The following is a 22,802-nucleotide window of genomic DNA, read 5'->3' as shown; positions in this document are numbered from 1 at the left end:
AAATTAAAAACTGTAAATATGCCAACATTAGCAGGGTTGCTAGTTTTCAGTTTAGTCCCTGGGCTAGACGTTTAAGCCAGAAACTAAACAGAAAAATAGAAGGATATTAAAGCTAATATAAAAACAGTTTAAAACATATTCTGTACATTCACTCTCTAGGCATTCGTGCATCTATAAAAACAATAAAAAATGGTCTAGCTGAGGGTGTTAAATTTACTTTCCATTACATTTTTTTTACTATCTGGAAATTATGCTACTAAAATGGAGAGTATTACTTATATTATATATTATTATTACTGTTTTTAATTTATATTTTTTCTTATTTCTTTTAATTTTACTTCATTTCTTTTTGCGTAGTTTTTTCTGTCACATCTGTATTTATGTTTAATTATTTACATTTTTTTTATTTATGTGAATTATATGTATGTTTGTCGTCGCCCTCCCTGGGTGGGATGGGGTGGGGTTAGGCAGCGGTTCCCAAACTGTTTTGGCCGTGCACCCCCTGTCACCTCCCGACCTAGCTGACGCACCCCCCAATGGGTTTCTGTTAGAAAAAATTGTTGCTGGTCTCCGTGCACAGATTTTATTTTTTATTTTATATCTTCCCACGGCGACTATGGATAGGGAATTTCTTTATTTAATTAAAATGTTCACGACAACATGGATGCATGTACTCTGCCAGCATGTTTAATATCCATAATACTAACTGTGCGCACCACAGTTTTGGAACCACTGGGTTAGGGGATAGGAATGGGGAAGGAAATGGAAGATGTATAATTTGAAAATATAACTGAAATGTATAAATCTGCATAAATTCTTCCAATAAAAAAAAGATAAACCATAATTTTTTTTTAAATAATATAAAATAAAAACAGTGTACACACACAGGCCTGCTCCGTCTAATCCACACTGACCAGAGAAGGTGACCCACAGCTCTCCCCGTAGAGACTCCGGGATCCCCATGGCAACCAGCTTCTGGGTCTTCTCCGTTCGGAACATGTGGACCCCCCTGCCGAACTCTGAGAAATGCTCCTCCCACAGACGCTCCTTCATCTGCTCTGCACTCTGCACAGGACACACACGCACACACGCACGCACACACACACACACGTTTAATGGGCCTAATCATAAATCAAATCAAATGTATTTGTAAGGCCCGACAACACACGTTAATGTCCCCATGGGCCTAATGAAGAAGATCCATTAAGATATGGTTTGTAGAAATTGTGAGAAAGTAACCTGAGACAGTTATGTTTTTCTGTCTAGCCAGACTAATATTAAGGAGGGGCCTACTGTACACAATAAGTGCAGACACACATAGACACATTATGTCCACAATCATAATATACACACCACACATGGTTTCACAGAGGTTGAAAGTTAGTTTAGTTTAGGAGTGATCTTTACCCTCACACAATAAACTGCATGTGCCAGAGACGCACACAATGTGCAAAGTAGAGTGCACGACAATACACACCAAAAGCATTCTTAAAAGGTTCCTAGGGTATTTACGGGAAAATACCTTTCGGTACTCGGCAGCCTGTGAGTGGAATAAATTGCCAGTGTCCATAGAGAAGTATTGACTCAGAAAGACATTTTAAACAAGATATGAAGAAATGGCTTAGTCACGCAGGATAATGATATATGCTGGTGTGCTGTAGACTTTGTGTTTGTTTGTGTTATTACATTTTTCTTATTCATATTATTATTTACATTTTCACAATGCTTGAAAATTGTATTTATATGGCTTATTTGTGCATAGTGCATACTAGTCATCTTGTCCCCCCCCCCCCCTTTGAGGACCACAATGGAAATAAACCGTGAGGTTTTATTGTGTTTTAATCCTCTACGATTTTAGATTATAAAATTACGTGATAGCTGTACATGTTGCGTACCGGTATTGTATGTGATTTTTTAGATTGTCAAATAAATTCAATCAATCAATCAAGGTGAGGATCGACAACGTACAGGGATTCTGTTTTCGTGAGACTCTCCCTGGTACCAGTTGACGTTTTGTCTGAAGAGAGCTGTAATCGTTTGTATCATCAATCCTTTCAGTAAGACTTGGAAAAGAAACATTTAGTTTGAACATCTTCATTGAACGCAACCCATCAGAACCAGTGTTTTTTTAAGTTAAGTGGTAAATTCCTCCACACTAACCTTAACCGGCACACACACACGTGCACACACACACAACGTATGCTAGTAATGCTGGTGAATGGAGCACATGTTATGAATGTCCCCATAAACGATTGTGGTGTGTGAGGGGTGGGTGATTTAAGCAGCCACCCCTGCCCTGGGTCAATGTAATCAGACCTGTGTAGGGAGCAGCTGGGTTAGCTGAGCACCTGTTGTGCACCACTGAGGTAATCATTGCTCACCGGTTAACCTTGCCACGCCCCCCCGCCCCCCCCCACACACAGAATAGACCCTCCGTCATGACAGCTAGGAACATCCTGCCACTACTCTTCAACCCTTTCACTGCCGCACTACCAAACGGTGAACCCTTTCACTGCGACGATACAGTTACCGTCGGTAGGATTCATTTTAAAATTATTTTATTTGCTTTTAAAGCTCTTCATGACCTTGCCCCACCCTACCTCTCTGAGCTGTTGCAGGTCTATACACCTTCTCGCTCTCTCAGGTCAGCTGACCAGCTGCTCCTAGTAGTGCCTACAACTAGGCGTAAGCTCAGGGGGGACCGTGCTTTCTCCGTTGTCGCCCCCAAAATGTGGAATGAGCTGCCACTGCAGATTAGGCAGGCCTCATCACTGCCCCGTTTCAAAGGCCTCCTTAAAACCCACCTTTTCTCTCTGGCTTTTGACACCATGTAGCTTGTTGATTTTATGATCTTATTGTCTTACTGTGTTGTTGTTTTATCGTTCTGTTACTGTGTCCTTTGCTTTTAAATATATATATATATATATATTTTTTTTAAGTACTCTGATCTATTTAAATTTGTATTGCTGCTTATGTTTACCTATTTTTTTCTTCTCTGTTTTGCTACTCTTGTTTTTTTTTATCTATTTTTAGTGCTGCTTATAGTTTTTAATATGCTCCCTCTGTACAGCACTTTGTGCCCCTGTGGCTGTTAAAGCGCTTTATAAATAAAGTTGGATTGGATTGGATTGGATTGGTAGTGTGATAGTAAAAGGGTTAACCTTCTGTAGTGTGGCAGTGAAAGGGTTAATGAACTGGCCTTCTGTTCTCACCACCATCGCCTGCCTGGTTCCTGGTTCCATCGCCTGCCTGGTTCCACTTCCACAATCATCATAGCGTAGTAGAGACCGTTTCACACATCAAACAGGGACATTCTAAATTGGTGCAGGTTTACTTCCTGGTGTAGTGTTTGCTAAAAACAATAGCTGACAGGAAGTACGCTTGGACCAAGGCTGTTCCCTAGCGGCACAATTCATATTTTGTATGATAGTATAACCGCATTATGCGCACGCACACACGCACACACACACACACACACACACACGCACACACGTCAGTATTATTGACCAGAGAGTGCACTCTCAGCATGTTTGAAGGGAAGGTCAGGCTGGGGATCAATGGAAGCTTGAATAATGAATGAGGCTCCATGGTAGCAGCTCTATTGTACACGCCAGCGTCCAGGTTGAAGAACACTTGAAGTATGACGAGGCTTATGAGCTGCTCTGCTGCAGCAGACCAGAGATTCTTACACTTACATTACATTTTGTCATTTAGCTGACGCTTTTATCCAAAGCGACTTACAAGTTTTGTACAACAACACAGCAGGAATGAATGAATGAATGAATGAATGAATGAATGAATGAATGAATGAATGAATGAATGAATGAATGAATGAATGAAAACTTTATTTAACAGATTGCAGAATGGGTACAATACAGTACGGCTCAATACAATTGTTAAGGGGATGCAGACCTGAGAAAGACGTTTGTCTTGTTTCCATCAGGGTCCCCCATTTTCAATTCATATAGAAGGGTACAACTCTATCAGCTGAGTAACAATGTTCATCAAAGTGTTGAGTGCTACAGTGTAGGTTAGTTTATTAGGACAAGTGCATGACAGTAAGGTTAGTTAGGGTTAGATTTTTTTTATTCAGATAATGGTTGAAGAAGTGAGTCTTTAGTCGACGGCGAAATAATAGAGAAAACTTAACTTTCGTCTCGTTTACATAGGTACATAGACAGTAATGTTACATCTAGACATTTATGATTAGCCGACGCTTTTATCCAAAGCGACTTACAAGTTCTGTACGACAAGCCATCAGGAAGGGCACAACTCTATCAGCTGAGTAACAATGTTCATCAAAGTGTTGAGTGCTACAGTGTAGGTTAGTATATTAGGACAAGTGCATGACAGTAAGGTTAGTTAGGGTTATTTTTTTCACAATGGTTATAACTTATTATGTATTGTTTTTACTTTTGTTTAACTGTGTTAATAAATAAATACAGAAAAAATAAAATACGATGCTTCATTTGTATTCTAGTTTCAACAGTGTAAACAAAACGATTCAAAATAGCAGCATAGCAACAACAAATAAGAATAGCAAATATAGCAAATATCAACGTGTACTGTGTTAAAAAAATAATTATAGCAAATATACCAGATATTAAATATCAATTATATGTGTACTGTGTGCAAATCAATGGTATGTGCAGGTCAGTATTGTGTCCAAGTCAGTAATGTGTGCAAATCAGTAGCAGTGACAGCTATAACTTACCCTACCACTTACCCTTAGCTGCCAGAGTTGTACCCTTCCTGCTGACTTGTTGTACAGAACTTGTAAGTGGCTTTGGATAAAAGCATTCAGCTAAATAACTAAATGTAAATGCATAAGGTACCACTGTTTTCCTTCAGTCACGGGTAGTTAGTGCTTCTGTTCCACCTCACTGCTTTTCTTCTACATTCTGCGTTCATGCTTTCATGAGTTTCTCTTGTAAACAACTCCATTTTTGTTTATATTCACATTTCCACCCAAATAGACAAGAGTTTTCTATTGTTCTACAATCTACATGCAGAATGCATTTCCAACCTCACAGAACCTTTCCATACAAAGTCTATTCTTGCCGTTTTCTTTGCCCATGTAATGTTTACATCCCATCCGTGTTAAGATTTTGTGGAATAGTAGATGTCGACCAATCAGTTTGAAGCACAAGGCCATGTTTACACACCCCCAGCACACTGTGTTTGGAGAAAGGTGCGACGGGTTATTATGGGACATGGGTTATAGTCAGATAATGTGTAAAAGGAATTCTTGTTGGTTTGTATGTATGATTTTACGTTATGTTGATATTATGTGTATTTATTAAAAATGATGCTTCATAATAAAAACATTTGAAAGAATAACCTTCCTTATCGACCTCTAGAGTGTGAATATGAGTCGTGTGTTGCTTCACCTTGCCGTTGTCCTCGGCTCCAGGCTGCCGGTGCTGGAAGGCCGTCATCAGAGCCTCCGTGTTGACGGTGTTGCGTAGAACCTGTTCCTCCACCTCGTCCTCGTCACAACACGCGGTGTCGTAGTAGAAGGTGTAGTAGGCTGCCGGGGAGCGCTGTGAGGGAAACACCGTGAGAGAACACCATGAAAACACCCACACCGCTGAAGCAACCTTTCCAGTTTAAAAGAGCTGACAAGTCAAGTCAAGTCACTAGTGTTCCTTCATTCATCTCCTTGTGGAAATGCAGGTGTTGTAGCAGTGTGGGTGAGGGGGGGGGGGGGGGCGGTACAGACACAAAAGATAATAATAGAAATAGTAATAATAATAGAGTAGAACATAGTAATAATAGCGGAAAGGCAGAATTCTAGCAATAATAATAATAATAATAATAATACCCCCCCCCCCCCCCCCATTTTAGAGGACCAAATGTAATTGGATAAATTACCATAAACTTAAATAAAGTCATCATATTTGATTATTGGTTGTAAATCATTTGCAATCAATGACTGCCTGCAGTCTATGACCCTTAAGTGGTCATTTGTAGACAAACACCCCTTAATATATCACCTGAATGGGCCTTAACTGGTTCTGCGCCAAAAACGAGTATACTCGTTATTGCCGTCCAACCGTGGAGCGCCACCCACGAGTATACTCGTTATTGGATCCGTTTTTCTTTTATTCACTACTGCCATTCATAATTCATCGGGGCAGCCTGTGCATGCTGTTCTGAATGTGTCTGAGCTGGCAGACGGCCAATACCGCCCTCTAATGCCTTCGGCCGCTATTGCACTCCATTTTTGAAACCATGTAGTTTGTTTTCTGGGCCGAGCTGAGCCGTGTGGGCGGGGTTTAAATACTCCGGCGAGGCAAGCGCTTACAATGATGCATCAACTAGGCTGCCCCCCCCCCTCCTTCATATGCAATGCCGGATAACGTGGGACGGAGTACCGCGACCAGTACTTGGAATGGCGATCAGATAATTGGATAATTTTTTTTTTGCATTACATCAGAGACAAGGGAAGGACACTATATATCCAATCTTGCGTTGATCTGATATTTTTTTCTCCCGCGATTGAAGCTGTCTGTGTGGAATGCAGTGGTGCAGTGGTGGTCCCACGCGGTACCACGCCGTCCCAGCAGTTTTCTGAGCAGAAGTGTATGCGCGCGCACACAAAAATGCATTCACAACTTTCACTCGACTCGTCGCGTCGTGCGCCAAGTACCGGCACTTATCTATCACCTAGACTTTGCATAATAATAGGATACCAATAACATAATAATAATAATAATAATGGATTGGATTTATATAGCGCTCTTCTCTGACTGACTGTTGCTCTGACTCAGAGCGCTTCACAGAGTCCATTATTCGTTCATACACAGTCATACCGGTGGTGGTAAGCTACAATTGCAGCCAGAGCTGCCCTGAGGCAGACTCACGGAAGCGTGGCGAATAATCAACGCCTACGGCCCCTCCGACCACCACCAACATTCATTCACATGCATACACATTCATACGAGGCAAGTAGGTTAAGTGTCTTGCCCAAGGACACAACGGCAATGGGATGGACATGGGCTTGAGCGGGATTCGAACCACCAACCCTTCGATCATTGGACGCCCCGCTCTACCCCTGAGCCACGCCGCCCCACGAGGCCCCATAACAAAGAACAAGAAGTGCAAAACCAAAATACTCTCACTAATGGTCCCGACTGGAAGGATGAGGCATTAAGTTGTGCTTCAGAAGGAAACTGTCCTTCTATAAACTGTAAATTACCGTACTTTTCGGACAATAAGCCACGGCTTTTCCCCCCATTTTTCGACCCTGTGGCTTATATAGCGGTGCGGCTAATCTATGGATTTTTACAGCTAACTGGGCGCGCTCCCTCAGCTCTGTGACCGTCAGATCAGACTCCTAAATCTGCTGCAGCAGTGCATGCCTTGCCCTTCCTCCTCCCCCTCACGTCAACAAACCATTACAGCAAGAGTCTAGTGTATGAGCAGCTCAGGGCTCCTCTTTCAACATGATGCCTACCTACTGTACCCGGCGCTGATAACTGGCTAACGTTATGAGAGCTAACGTTGCTACCTACTGTACCTGGAGCTGCAAACTGGGAGCTGCTAACTGGCTAACGTTATGAGAGCTAACGTTGCTACCTACTGTACCCGGCGCTGCTAACTGGCTAACGTTATGAGAGCTAACGTTGCTACCTACTGTACCCGGAGCTGCTAACTGGCTAACGTTATGAGAGCTAACGTTGCTACCTACTGTACCTGGAGCTGCAAACTGGGAGCTGCTAACTGGCTAACGTTATGAGAGCTAACGTTGCTACCTACTGTACCTGGAGCTGCAAACTAGGAGCTGCTAACTGGCTAACGTTATGAGAGCTAACGTTGCTACCTACTGTACCTGGAGCTGCAAACTGGGAGCTGCTAACTGGCTAACGTTATGAGAGCTAACGTTGCTACCTACTGTACCTGGAGCTGCAAACTGGGAGCTGCTAACTGGCTAACGGTATGAGAGCTAACGTTGCTACCTACTGTACCCGGCGCTGCTAACTGGCTAACGTTATGAGAGCTAACGTTGCTACCTACTGTACCTGGAGCTGCAAACTGGGAGCTGCTAACTGGCTAACGTTATGAGAGCTAACGTTGCTACCTACTGTACCCGGAGCTGCTAACTGGCTAACGTTATGAGAGCTAACGTTGCTAACTACTGTACCTGGAGCTGCTAACTGGCTCCATCGTTATGAGAGCTAACGTTGTTACCTATATGTACCCGGCACTGCTAACTGGCTCTATCGTTATGAGGGCTAACGTTGCTACCTACTGTACCCGGAACTGCTAACTGGCTAACGTTATGAGAGCTAACGTTGCTACCTACTGTACCCGGCGCTGCTAACTGGCTAACGTTATGAGAGCTAATGTTGCTACCTACTGTACCCGGCGCTGCTAACTGGCTAACGTTATGAGAGCTAACGTTGCTACCTACTGTACCCGGAGCTGCTAACTGGCTAACGTTATGAGAGCTAACGTTGCTACCTACTGTACCCGGAGCTGCTAACTATCGTTATGAGAGCTAACATTGCTACCTACTGTACCCGGAGCTGCAAACTGGCTATCGTTCCTGTTTAAACAAAAATGTTAATAAATGGGAGCTTCCTCAAACAGCCATCTCTTTACCGACAATCCCCTCTGTGCACGAATCCTTACATATGGTAATTAAACATTAAAACACCTGCGGCTTATAGTCCAGTGCGGCTTATATATGTACACATCATTCAATTTAGCTGCTGCGGCTTATATTCAGGTGTGGCTTATAGTGCGAAAAGTACGGTACATTGTTAATTTAGTTTGTATTTACTTTTCTAGTTTAAGTTAATTCAATTAAAGAAATTGTAACTACAATATTGTATCTACAATTACATTTAAAACATTGTTTGTTTTTCAACCATATCTGTTGAAAATATAATTTCTTTATATATTGAAGGCTACATCCTGCTACCTTTTTCAGCTTCTCTATTTCAAGGCAATATTTACAAAAACTAAACTAAAACTAGTAATTTCCTATACAAACATGTTTCCTACTATTTATGCATAATAATCATTTGTTCTGTGCGCATGCGAGGGAACATGTATGCGCATGCGCACGCGTGCACGTGGCGTCATTTAAACAGTACAGGCAGTTCTGATATTACAACTGCACCCCTGGTGGAATGTGTGTGTGCTGTTTACCGTTGGTCACATCACAGCACGCAGGGGCGCGCCGCTACAAGCCCCCTTTCATGCGTGCATGAGGAGACATAATAACGACAATCTAGCATTGATTTCAGGAAGATTCGATAATCAGGCGAAAAATGGCGGGATAACGTTAGGTTATGACTATAACCAAGTTCTGTTAATTAGGGGTGACGCTTGGCATCACTCTGCACTCTCTCGCGTACGTGCACGCGCATTGAATAAATTCCACAAATGTACCTTTAATACCAGTATTAGTCTGACCACACCCCTCATCAGCTTACCTTCATAAGCAGGTGTGTGGTCACCTGCTCTCCTCCTTCCCAAGCTTTCACCACAAGGTGAGGTCAAGGGCTGCAGCGGCCGTCGGATGCCAAGCGTCACCCCTAATTAACAGAACTTGGTTATAGTCATAACCTAACGTTCTGTCTCATTAGGGGCTCTGCTTGGCATCACTCTGCACAAAGGGAGGCCAAGCGGAGCCACTGGCCGACAAATACACCCCGCTGAAGGCCCCCCACAACCAACAGAACAGGGAGGGCCGAGCCCCCCCGACCCCCCCTAATGGAGGGCACCCTCCCTATTAGAGGTTTACCGAGAGGGCGACGGACCCGACCGCGCGAAGAGGCACTCAAGCAACTCAACGCACAGGGTGAGCAGACCGTGGCTTGACCCCATGACTACACCCACGCACGCATGCCACCCGGGAACGAACGGAGGGAAACAACCTCGTAACTGCCCCCAGAATCACGGGATCAAGGGCAAACCCAACCCCGTGGCAAGGCCGTAGCAGCGGAGCGCGAAGGAAGACCCAGACCCACCAAAAGGACTGGACTCCCTGGAATGGGGGCCCGGAGAAGTCCATGATGCCAGCATCAAGACCCCACCAGGCGGGCACTTAGTGACCCCGCCCCCCACATCGCCAGCGTATTCGGACAAAGGCCCCTCAGCCGAGCGGGCCCTGTCCTCCCCAACAGTACACCGCCTGGCACACTGGCCCTGCAACAGGCAGACAGCATGGCCGTAACACACAAGAGTTAACGAACGGAAGCAGGCAGTGCACCGGGAAAAAAGACCAGGCAACAGGCTGTTAACCCTAGCCTGGAGACTGCGGACGAGACAGGCGCCAGAAAGGACAGCTGAACACAGCCGCCCCGGCGGAAGGGGCGTATGCTGGCGTTGCCGCATAACCAAGCCTCCACAGAGAAGGCTGACACGATCGGCAGACGTCATGAACATGCAGGGGCACCCTCAACCGGTGAACCCGGGAGTTGACACTGCAGCAACACACCAGAGAACCAACCACCCAGGCGTTACCCTATGCAATGGTTGGTCCCATAACCCCTCAGGAAAGAAACCCCAAAACACACCTGCGGCACTGCCGCAGCCCGTGTTCCGGTTTCCAACAGGGTCATCCCGGGCCTACGGGTCAACGAAACATTACCCCGGACCGGGCCCGGCGATACGGGGAGCACAGGGTCCCCCGAGGAGGCCAAAACCACCCCAACAGGCCCCTCTTTGCCATGCGCAAGAGAAGAGCGTAAAAAATGGAAGACCAGCCCCAGCACCCCGCACTCGGTATTCCCAGGAGGTCACCCAACCAAGTACCAACCAAGACCAACCTGCATGGCGGCCGAGATCCGACGAGATCGGGCGCGTACAGGTTGGCACGGCCGTAAGCCATTACAACAGTGTAGAATACAATGTACCCAACAAGGGTTCCATAACGCTCAACCCTGTGACACCCGGACCGACCTAGCATTTCCCCCCTGAAAAAAGCCCAAGTCCCTCAGGGTACCAGAACAGCAGATCTGCATCCCCGGCGGACAACGGGTGTAACTGATCTGGACCAGCGCGACCAGAACCAGTCCTGTGCCCTAACCACGCCGACCTGCCAACCCCAGGAGAAGGGGCAGATATGCGTGTTGATCCTAAAACATAAAAAGAAGGCGCCACCCAGACGTTTCGGTACGAACCGCGCCCGGCGGCCCACCCCCAGGGCGTGAGACCCTTCCCCATATGTCCAGATCCATTCCGTTATCATCCCCTGACATGAACGGGAACCCATCGACAACCACACAGGGTGTCGGAAGAGGAAAAAAAACCCATCCCAATTGCTTCATAAAAACGCTGTTTTAACCCCAAGCAATCAAGGCGCGCCAGTCAGCCAATGTCCAACAGAACATCCTGAGCTAGCACTACGTGTGCATTTTGACATACCCACATCAACAATAGGCTGTTTAGACCATCTTATTGAATCCCCAAGACGCCCAGGGGAACGACAAGAGGGGCGAGATGCAATCAACTCCATGAATGAACGAATGAAAAACTTTACCCAACAGTTTGCAGAAAGGGTACAACCCAGTACGGCGCAATACACACAATTAGGTAAGGGGAGGCAAACCTGAGAAAGACGTTAGTCTTGTTCCCATCAGGGACCCCCATTTCCAATCCATATAGACACATCCAACTCTTTATAATAATAAAGAAAAAGCATCACCCGTAGGGCTGGGCGATATGACGATATTATATAAATATCGGGTACAGTTCATTAACGATACACTTTTTCAACGTATCGTGGATATCGTGATGTTTTGCCCAAGAGGATTGTGTCGCGTCAATCTGTCCACACGTTACTCGTTCATATCTCAGCCCGTGCTGAGATATGCCCATTCCGCGGTCTGTTAATAAAGTTTTCAATCAGACAGATGTATGGAAAGGCTTTTATTATAACATTCGTTGTAGTAAAATCATTATGCCTCATTTAGTCATCCTGTGGAGCACTGGTCTCCTACTCGACGGCCGCGGGGAGCTAACGTTAGTAGCTTTGTTGTTGTTCAGCACACAGGACATTCAGGAAGTCAAACTAATAGCGCTTGCCGATTGGTTCTAAGAACAGCAGGGCGGGTGCAAGCGGTGTGACGTCATTTGCAGACTCGACTGTCAATCAAAATGATTATGTTTCCGTCAGAATGAATGAATGAAAACTTTATTAAAAGGTTGCAGAATGGGTACAATACAGTACAGGAGGATGAAGACCAGAAAAAGACTTTCGACTTTTTTACATAAGGGTCCTCTATTTTCAATTCATCAAAACATTTAGAGACATACATATATACAGTAGTTTCATAAAAATGCTAAAATGCTATTGATTGATTGATTTAAAACTATTAACATATTGCAGAATGGGTACAGTACAGCTCAATACATACAATTGTTAAGGGGATGCAGACCAGAGAAAGACTTTAGTCTTGTTTACATCAGGGTCCCCCATTTTCAATTCATCATATTTCATATCTAAATCATATAATATCTCATTGCTAAATATATGCAATATATAATCTAATAATCTAAATCTAATATACAATATAAAAATGCTAAATGCATGGGTATTTTATTTTGTCTTTAATGTTAGCTTGCAAACTCAAATACTGTCTTGGTAAGCCTCATAATGAATTGTTTGGGGTAAAAAAGAAAAACATCGTGATGTGTATCGTGTATCGCCGAAAGGTCAGAAAATATCGTGATATCATATTTAGGCCATATCGCCCAGCCCTAATCACCCGTATGAACCAACTGCACAGCTGGGAGTAAAAAACCCGTTTTCACATGATTTTAATCCAGTCACTCTTTTTAATCAGAGTGTAAGACCAGACCCTCCCAGAAACACCTTCCCACATGAGTTTATAGTCATGAAAAAGATATGCCAACTGTGAGTCACGTGACCAACCGACTCAAGTTCACACATAAATCGGGCGCAGCAGAACTGTGAGCCCTACGCCCTAACTCGACACCTTTAAGACACCTCAACTCATGGAAGGCGTCGCCATAGCAACACCGCTACAACGGGCGGGGAAACCTGCCGGCTCCCGTCTTGTAATAGGAGTCGGCAGAATAACCCCCCCCCCCCCCCTGCCAAGACGTCCCACCGGCTTGGCCCTGACTGGCTCAGCATAAGATCAAAAATCCCCTAAACCAATCAAGTGGGAAAAGGAGGGGTTTATTCGACACCCCCTCACGAAAACACACTTCATACCCTACACACAGAAAACAACCGTAGCCATTTTGAAAACCTCCGGTAGAATGCAATGCATAGCATAAGCTAATACAATGCCCGCTACCCACAAAAATGTGAACAGGATTTTACAACAAAACACAAGTCGCCTGTGTGTGAATCCTACACCCGTTGACTATGTCGTACATAGCAAAAAACGCTGACCGAGAGTAAACGGCTAGGCCGTGGAATGTGCGTGTACGAGTATTACTGCAACTAAACAACACAGCATTGTGAGACACATACTTAGTTCAAGCAATGGAATAACACCAGTTTCTACCTGCATGTGGAGCATCAAGCTAATAGAACCTATTACTGAGTGTATGTTGCAGACCTTGCTTAACCTCGTAACACAACACGACTCATCTCACAACGTAAAAGGGCAGATTCATATATACACAACCCCACCATATGAATTGTTGAAGAAACACACAGTTTGTTCGGCCAAAACACAGTCCCCCTTATATCGGGGAACTTTTTTTATTTATAACGTGTTCTAAGGCACAAAATCATAGAGGGGCCGGGGAGGGTGTAAAAGAGGGGGGATACAGAGGGGAAAAGTCACTCAGCGGCGTCTGCCACCTCGCGCCGCTCGAGTCTTGCCACCCCGAGGAGCCCCGGAGGGACGGTAGGTTACTGTCTGCTGGACACGACGTTCCCTACCGTCTCCTCCGGTCGTGGATGGGCCGGCGGTGGTAGAAGCGCCGTTTCGTCCCCTGGCCCTCTTGGAAGGGCCAGCAGCGGCGGCGGAGGCAGTGGTAGCGGCGACGGAGACAGCTCGACGTCGCGGAAGCCTTCTGACTCCACCGGCAAGGACGGGAGGTGGAAAATGGGGTTGGAGAATGGACCTCTCCTCTGCCATCTCTCTGCATGTTGAGGTCATCAACCGCAGGGCCTTCCCGAACAGGCCAGCGTCGGAGAGGGCGGCCGTCAGAAGAGGAGCTCTCTTCTTCTCTGGCACACGGGCCTGCTCCAGCCAAAGATGACGCTGGCCCAGGGTGGCCAGGGCGCGCACTTTCCCCATGGCTATGGCCAGCACCTGGGAAAGGTGCAGGACAGCTCCCGCAGCCTGGGTGATCTGATCGCATTTCACCTCGTTCAGATCCGTGCCGCCCGTCATGATCCCTGATACAAATCTAGCCAGGTGGGCGATGTTAGACGCCGCAGCCAGCGATTGTGTACCAGCGATGAATGACTGGTCACCCCAATAAGCCAATCGCCTAGCCGATTTCCCCTGGAGGACCGGCTTGCATAGGGGTTCCCACACCATATCCGGACAGAGGAGCGCGGCCATCGGACTGTCAAGCCGAGGCACGCCCTCCCCCATACCTTTGACTAACCCCGACACCCGCGTAACTGGTACGTAGGCGGGAGTTAGTCCCATGATGTTGGACACCGCCTGACCCCGACGAACATAGGCCCCCATTGAGGGGAAAAATGGGTAGACAACGTCCACCCCTCTCACTGGGGGACGCTGCCAGGGATGACCTATGAGATCATCAGGGACAGGTGCAGGCAATGGCAGCGGCAGCGGCACGCCGTTTGCGGCGGCGGCTACCGCCATGAGCTCGGGAAACAAAGCCCGCAGTTCCCCCTGCGGACCTTCCTCCACCGACCCCGCATCCCTCACATGCAGCAGGCTGCGACTGGTTAAGGAGCCACAGTCTGATGTGGCCGACAGTAGGGCATCCTGCTGATGAGGCCAAGGTGGTTCCTCGACATCCTCGAACAGGGAGCCCCATGGAGCCATTTCCCCCCCCTCCGGGGTCTCCTGAGGAGGGATACTCTCCTCCACGGGGCCATCATACAAAAACCCGTCCGCCTCTTCCATGAAGTCCTCAGTTTCCATTGGAAATCCAGAGCCGGACGCATCTTCGCTGGTCTCCAGCAGTTCCCCAAACCCAGGCCGTTCGCGTCTGCACGCTACCATCTTGCGACGTGAACGGGCAGACGCGAAAAGTTTGCGTCGCAAATCCTCTGGCTCCAAGACAACCCCCCGTTCACCAACGGGCGATTCCCCGGAACCAGAGGAACCAGAGTTGAGATCAGGCCATCGCCGGAGCGACGGCACCGACTCTTCGGAGAGGCAAACTATCCATCGGCTGCCTCCTGGGCTGGGTCGGCAACCACGAAAGTGGCAACAGCCCAGCACCAAGGCGCACGACAGAGGCGGGAATGGAGAACCGCTGGTGAAGAGTAGGTCTAGCGGGTCTACTCTCCGCGGAATACATTATGACCCAAACTTTTTCTTTACAACAGATGTGAGAGAAGAAAAAATTAAGCACAATGTAAACTCGTCACAACTCTTTTCAACTAACATGTCAAGTGGGGTACTACCAGGCACTTCCTTGTGGTGAAAGCGAGAAGGAGGAGAGCAGGTGACCACACACCTGCTTATGAAGGTAAGCTGATGAGGGGTGTGGTCAGACTAATACTGGTATTAAAGGTACATTTGTGGAATTTATTCAGTGCGCGTGCACGTACGTGAGAGAGTGCAGAGTGATGCCAAGCAGAGCCCCTAATGAGACAGAACTGGATTTCACTAAAGTCCTATTTTCGCTCTTTTCCTGTGATTACTCAGAATCCCCCAAACTATACTCACATTCACCACGGTATAAAACGGAAATGTACGGATGAAAAAACAATCTGTTTTTTGCATGTTGACCAGAAGAAACTCACTGACAATCGACAACGTTATTAGATCCCTAGCTATAATATTTCATATAGTTTAAGCACTCATAAACACGGCATTCTCTCCATTGAACAAAGCGATGGCAGACAACCGCAATGGCCGTAGCGCCCTCTGGCGTCCAATGTGTTAATGTGATTTTAGGTGTACAGTGGACTCTCCATCATAATACTCAAACAGAGTAGGGAATATGTAGTTGGGCTCCGACCTCTCTTATATTATTATATTTTCCTGTCCAATTTTACTATGGAAGTCATTAAACCGTTTCAGTGGCTCTATTTGATGTGTTGCCAGGGAAACCACTCTGACTAGAGTTGATGTCCTGTTGCAGTGTTTGCGAATATCTCCAGCTGACAGGAAATCAAATGTAGTTTATGTTTTTTATTATTTTATTATCGTTGTTGTTGTTGTTGCTGTTGTTGGTGAATGCGTCTGGAGATTCTCTGGTGCTCACCAGGGCTCTCTGGCCGAGCGGCTTGCTGCGGAACATGGAGTGCTTCCACTGCAGGGCTCGGAGGCGGGTGTTGAGGCTGTCGACCATCTCCTGCCTGTCCGGCAGCTCGATCAGCTGGAAGGCCTTCTTCCCCCTCACACTCACTATGATGGGGTTCGGGAGGAGGCTGGTGCTCTCTGCCTTCTCTATGGACACCACCTGGTGGGAGGGGAACACAGATTTGCTGATGACAAACAAAAGCGTCAACTCAACCAAAATCTCACCCCGATACCAAGCATGCCAGCGGCTAAACGTGTTATCACTATGTAAGCGGCTAAACGTGTTATCACTATGTAAGCGGCTAAACGTGTTATCACTATGTAAGCGGCTAAACGTGTTATCACTATGTAAGCGGCTAAACGTGTTATCACTACGTTAGCGGCTAAACGTGTTATCACTATGTTAGCAGCTAAACGTGTTATCACTATGTTAGCAGCTAAACGTGTTATCACTATGTTAGCGGCTAAACGTGTTATCACTATGTTAGCAGCTAAACGTGTTATCACTATGTTAGCGGCTAAACGTGTTATCACTACGTTAGCGGCTAAATGTGTTATCACTATGTTAGCAGCTAAACGTGTTATCACTATGTTAGCAGCTAAACGTGTTATCACTAGGTTAGCGGCTAAACGTGTTATCACTATGTTAGCGGCTAAACGTGTTATTACTACGTTAGCGGCTAAACGTGTTATCACTATGTTAGCAGCTAAACGTGTTATCACTATGTTAGCAGCTAAACGTGTTATCACTATGTTAGCGGCTAAACGTGTTATCACTACGTTAGCGGCTAAATGTGTTATCACTACGTTAGCAGCTAAACGTGTTATCACTATGTTAGCGGCTAAACGTGTTATCACTACTGTATGTTAGCGGCTAAACGTGTTATCACTATGTTAGCAGCTAAACGTGTTATCACTATGTTAGCAGCTAAACGTGTTATCACTATGTTAGCGGCTAAATGTGTTATCACTATGTTAGCAGCTAAACGTGTTAACACTATGTTAGCGGCTAAACGTGTTATCACTACGTTAGCGGCTAAACGTGTTATCACTACGTTAGCGGCTAAACGTGTTATCACTATGTTAGCGGCTAAACGTGTTATCACTACGTTAGCGGCTAAACGTGTTATCACTACGTTAGCGGCTAAATGTGTTATCACTATTGAAGAAACACACTCCTCAATGTCAGTTTCAGTATTTAATAAAAGACAAAGATGAAGACACCCTGAAACAGACAAGACAACACACTCAGCTGACAATGTGTAACATGAATACATAATAACACTATGGTAACACATAAATATATATATCTGTATAATGCATATAATATAATATATATAATATGTATGAACAGCAATAGTGCAATAAGCATCTCACATGAATGAGTGAACGAACGTCTCTGCCGCAGGCGAGTGAGGGAATGAGGACTAAGATGGCCGCTCAGTAATAACAGCGCAGATCAAGGCATGTCCGGTTGGGTGCTGGTAAGACGCTGCCCCCTAGTGGCCGGCGATAAACTCTTCAACTATGTTAGCAGCTAAACGTGTTATCACTATGTTAGCGGCTAAACGTGTTATCACTATGTTAGCAGCTAAATGTGTTATCACTATGTTAGCAGCTAAACGTGTTATCACTATGTTAGCAGCTAAACGTGTTATCACTATGTTAGCGGCTAAACTTGTTATCACTACGTTAGCGGCTAAACATGTTATCACTACGTTAGCGGCTAAACGTGTTATCACTATGTTAGCGGCTAAACGTGTTATCACTATGTTAGCAGCTAAACGTGTTATCACTATGTTAGCGGCTAAACGTGTTATCACTACGTTAGCGGCTAAATGTGTTATCACTATGTTAGCAGCTAAACGTGTTATCACTATGTTAGCGGCTAAATGTGTTATCACTATGTTAGCAGCTAAACGTGTTATCACTACGTTAGCGGCTAAATGTGTTATCACTATGTTAGCAGCTAAACGTGTTATCACTATGTTAGCAGCTAAACGTGTTATCACTATGTTAGCGGCTAAACGTGTTATCACTATGTTAGCCCGTTAACGGCTAAACGTGTTATCACTATGTTAGCGGCTAAACGTGTTATCACTACGTTAGCGGCTAAACGTGTTATAACTATGTTAGCGGCTAAACGTGTTATCACTATGTTAGCCCGTTAACGGCTAAACGTGTTATCACTATGTTAGCGGCTAAGCGTGTTATCACTATGTTAGCGGCTAAACGTGTTATCACTATGTTAGCGGCTACGCTCGTTATCACTATGTTAGCCCGTTAACGGCTAAACGTGTTATCACTATGTTAGCCCGTTAACGGCTAAACGTGTTATCACTATGTTAGCGGCTAAACGTGTTATCACTATGTTAGCGGCTAAACGTGTTATCACTATGTTAGCGGCTAAACGTGTTATCACTATGTAAGCGGCTAAACGTGTTAACACTATGTTAGCGGCTAAGCTCGTTATCACTATGTTAGTGGCTAAACGTGTTATCACTATGTTAGTGGCAAAACGTGTTATCACTATGTTAGCGGCTAAAAGAAAACCCCTACTCCATCTCACATGCTGTGAAAACATCAGTAGCCGTCAGGTGTTGCACTTTAACCAGCCGCTGGCTGAGTCAACACAGTCTATTTGACAAGCATTATGTAACCCCTGAAACACAGTCATGCTCCTTCAAACCACTCTGATAAACTATCTATGAGAACTGAAGACTAATCTGAGCACAATGGAGACAAAGGGACAGCAGCAGGTTATATTGTGGGAAATATGTCTTGAAAATAATTAATATCCATTTCAGTTGGATTTTTTCCCCATTCAATTATTTGTTGTTATTATTATTAATAATAATAATACAAAATAATAATGATAATAATTGATCAACTTGATTTATATAGCACTTTTCTAGAACTCAAAGTTGTGTAAGACTAAGGGGCGGGTGAGACACATTTATATCAGAGACAACAGAGAAGCACTAAACAACCACACAAGGATGTACAGTGTTGTGTTCATTCATAGTTAAAGACAGTAGAGGTTGAGTACTTTATTATCTAAAGATGGTACGTTAGAGTGTTGTGTTCATTCATAGTTAAACACAGTAGAGGTTAAGTACTTTATTATCTAAAGATGGTAAGTTAGAGTGTTGTGTCCATTCATAGTTAAAGACAGTAGAGGTTGAGTACTGTATTATCTAAAGATGGTAAGTTAGAGTGTTGTGTTCATTCATAGTTAAAGACAGTAGAGGTTGGTACTTTATTATCTAAAGATGGTAAGTTAGAGTGTTGTGTTCATTCATAGTTAAAGACAGTAGAGGTTGGTACTGTATTATCTAAAGATGGTTAGTTAGAGTGTTGTGTTCATTCATAGTTAAAGACAGTAGAGGTTGAGTACTTTATTATCTAAAGATGGTAAGTTAGAGTGTTGTGTTCATTCATAGTTAAAGACAGTAGAGGTTGAGTACTTTATTATCTAAAGATGGTAAGTTAGAGTGTTGTGTTCATTCATAGTTAAAGACAGTAGAGGTTGAGTACTTTATTATCTAAAGATGGTTAGTTAGAGTGTTGTGTTCATTCATAGTTAAACACAGTAGAGGTTGAGTACTTTATTATCTAAATATGGTACGTTAGTGTTGTGTTCACTCATAGTTAAAGACAGAAGAGGTTGAGTACTTTGTTATCTAAAGATGGTACGTTAGAGTGTTGTGTTCATTCATAGTTAAACACAGTAGAGGTTAAGTACTTTATTATCTAAAGATGGTAAGTTAGAGTGTTGTGTCCATTCATAGTTAAAGACAGTAGAGGTTGAGTACTGTATTATCTAAAGATGGTAAGTTAGAGTGTTGTGTTCATTCATAGTTAAAGACAGTAGAGGTTGGTACTTTATTATCTAAAGATGGTAAGTTAGAGTGTTGTGTTCATTCATAGTTAAAGACAGTAGAGGTTGGTACTGTATTATCTAAAGATGGTAAGTTAGAGTGTTGTGTTCATTCATAGTTAAAGACAGTAGAGGTTGAGTACTTTATTATCTAAAGATGGTAAGTTAGAGTGTTGTGTTCATTCATAGTTAAAGACAGTAGAGGTTGAGTACTTTATTATCTAAAGATGGTTAGTTAGAGTGTTGTGTTCATTCATAGTTAAACACAGTAGAGGTTGGTACTTTGTTATCTAAATATGGTACGTTAGTGTTGTGTTCACTCATAGTTAAAGACAGAAGAGGTTGAGTACTTTGTTATCTAAAGATGGTAAGTTAGTGTTGTGTTCACTCATAGTTAAAGACAGTAGAGGTTGAGTACTTTATTATCTAAAGATGGTAAGTTAGTGTTGTGTTCACTCATAGTTAAAGACAGTAGAGGTTGAGTACTTTATTATCTAAAGATGGTAAGTTAGTGTTGTGTTCATTCATAGTTAAAGACAGTAGAGGCTGAGTACTTTATTATCTAAAGATGGTAAGTTAGTGTTGTGTCCACTCATAGTTAAAGACAGTAGAGGTTGAGTACTTTATTATCTAAAGATGGTAAGTTAGTGTTGTGTTCACTCATAGTTAAAGACAGTAGAGGTTGAGTACTTTGTTATCTAAAGATGGTAAGTTAGTGTTGTGTTCACTCATAGTTAAAGGCAGTAGAGGTTGAGTACTTTATTATCTAAAGATGGTAAGTTAGTGTTGTGTTCACTCATAGTTAAAGACAGTAGAGGTTGAGTACTTTGTTATCTAAAGATGGTAATTTAGTGTTGTGTTCACTCATAGTTAAAGGCAGTAGAGGTTGGTACTGTATTATCTAAAGATGGTAAGTTAGAGTGTTGTGTTCACTCATAGTTAAAGACAGTAGAGGTTGAGTAGCCTACTTTCTGGTGATACATGATACATCACATTTACACTCCAAGTGATTTGGAATCATTTTAAAACTGCTAATACATGAGATGTGCAAAAAATCTTCAAAACGTTCTTCAGGGTTACATTTGACACCATCTTGCTGAATAATAAAAGAAAGGGTGTTGTTGTTACACTTCTTGATTAAAATGTAGTTACTGTTAAGAGCTTAAATTAAAGACACAATGCTAGGATAAACAACTCAAGATGCAGAAAACTGTCTCAATGATTCAAATCAATGATTGAATTTTGCGCCTTGATGCAGAATCACAAAAGCTATATTACAGCGTGAATCGATTATTTCTCCCACCCCTAGCGACCCAGGCACGAGACACACATGCTTGTTTTAACAGTTGGTTGGTCGGTCAGTCAGTTAGAGACATTCACTATTATTGGCCCGCTTCCAGGTCTGGCGAAAAAGAAAGATCTGGTGCCGTCATTAAACACTGGTACCTCTGACAGGGGGATGAGCAGGTTGCAGTGACCCTCCTCACGGCTGGAGAAACACAGGTAGCTGTCTGTGTTGTAGAGGGTGCCGGGGGTGTGGCAGCGAGCGTGGGGCGTCCACAGGGAGCAGGTCGCCATTTCCTGGAGCCTCTCACTGCGAGGCAGCCTGAACAGTGCCAGCACGTAGTCCCTCAGAGCCTGCTCCTCTAGCACCCTGGAGGAGAGATCATATATATATATATATATATATATATATATATATATTAGTGCTGTCAGGCGTTTAAAAAAGATTAATCTAATTAATTACAGGATTTGTAATTAATTAATCGCATTTTAATCGCATAACCATTTTAGGCCTGATATTCTATATTCTATAATCATATTTCAAATAGCATGTGTCCGGATGGTAGAATTCAGTACTGTATCTACAAAACCTTCCCTTTATTCATTTGCTTAGATTTTTCAGGTCTGGTCAATTTTAGCATGGTGTTATTCACAGTCAAAGATAAAAGACACAGACACAGTATTTATTTTTTTTTTTTTTTTATTGATCTTTTCCCCCCTCCATTTTTCCTCTGATTTTCTCCCATCCCAATGTTAGTCGTTATGCCAATTCCCAATCCCCTTCCTGGTCGCTGCGCACTTATCCCCCACAGTCAGTCTGGGAGAGTGGAGGCTATCACGTGCTTCCTCCGACACACGTCCAGCCAATCACCGCTTCTTTTCACCTGGCAGCGCGGATTCTCATTCAGAGGGCGTAGCGTGTGGAAGGATCACACTATCCCACTCAGGTCATATCCGCGCTTAGCAGGCGCCCCGACCGAACTGTAGGAGTCGCTGTTTACAACGACCCGGACCCACCCCGCCAGCTTCTCCCACCCTCTAATACAGCCAATTGTATTAGTGTGAACGGCCAGCCAAGCTCCGGGGTTGGTGACGAATGCAATCTCCGCTACGCCACCTAACCGCCCATCAGACACAGTATTTCTGACACTGGGAATACAATAGATCCATAGATGTCCCTATAATCAGATACCAAGAACATGCAAATGGAACATTTAAAAAAAATAAGTCTATAAATGTTT

General features: G+C 44.3%; 1 protein-coding gene across 2 annotated transcripts in view; it reads right to left on the bottom strand.

Annotated features, from left to right (window-relative positions):
* The window catches only part of tbc1d8 (TBC1 domain family member 8), a 188,990-nt gene that overhangs the window by 80,886 nt on the left and 85,302 nt on the right, over positions 1–22,802 (bottom strand). For both annotated transcript variants that reach the window (XM_084313944.1, XM_084313945.1), the window contains 4 exons: positions 21,724–21,931; positions 16,360–16,557; positions 5,391–5,543; positions 915–1,065 (listed from right to left, as the gene is read on the bottom strand). In XM_084313944.1, the coding sequence (XP_084170070.1) occupies positions 915–1,065; positions 5,391–5,543; positions 16,360–16,557; positions 21,724–21,931 (710 nt within the window). The remainder of the gene's footprint in view (positions 1–914; positions 1,066–5,390; positions 5,544–16,359; positions 16,558–21,723; positions 21,932–22,802) is intronic.

This window comes from Notolepis coatsorum, assembly GCF_963971535.1.
Source record: "Notolepis coatsorum genome assembly, chromosome: 5".
Lineage (NCBI taxonomy): Eukaryota > Metazoa > Chordata > Actinopteri > Aulopiformes > Paralepididae > Notolepis > Notolepis coatsorum.
Note: the sequence above shows the minus strand (reverse complement) of the source record. Positions and strands in the feature narration are given on the sequence as shown.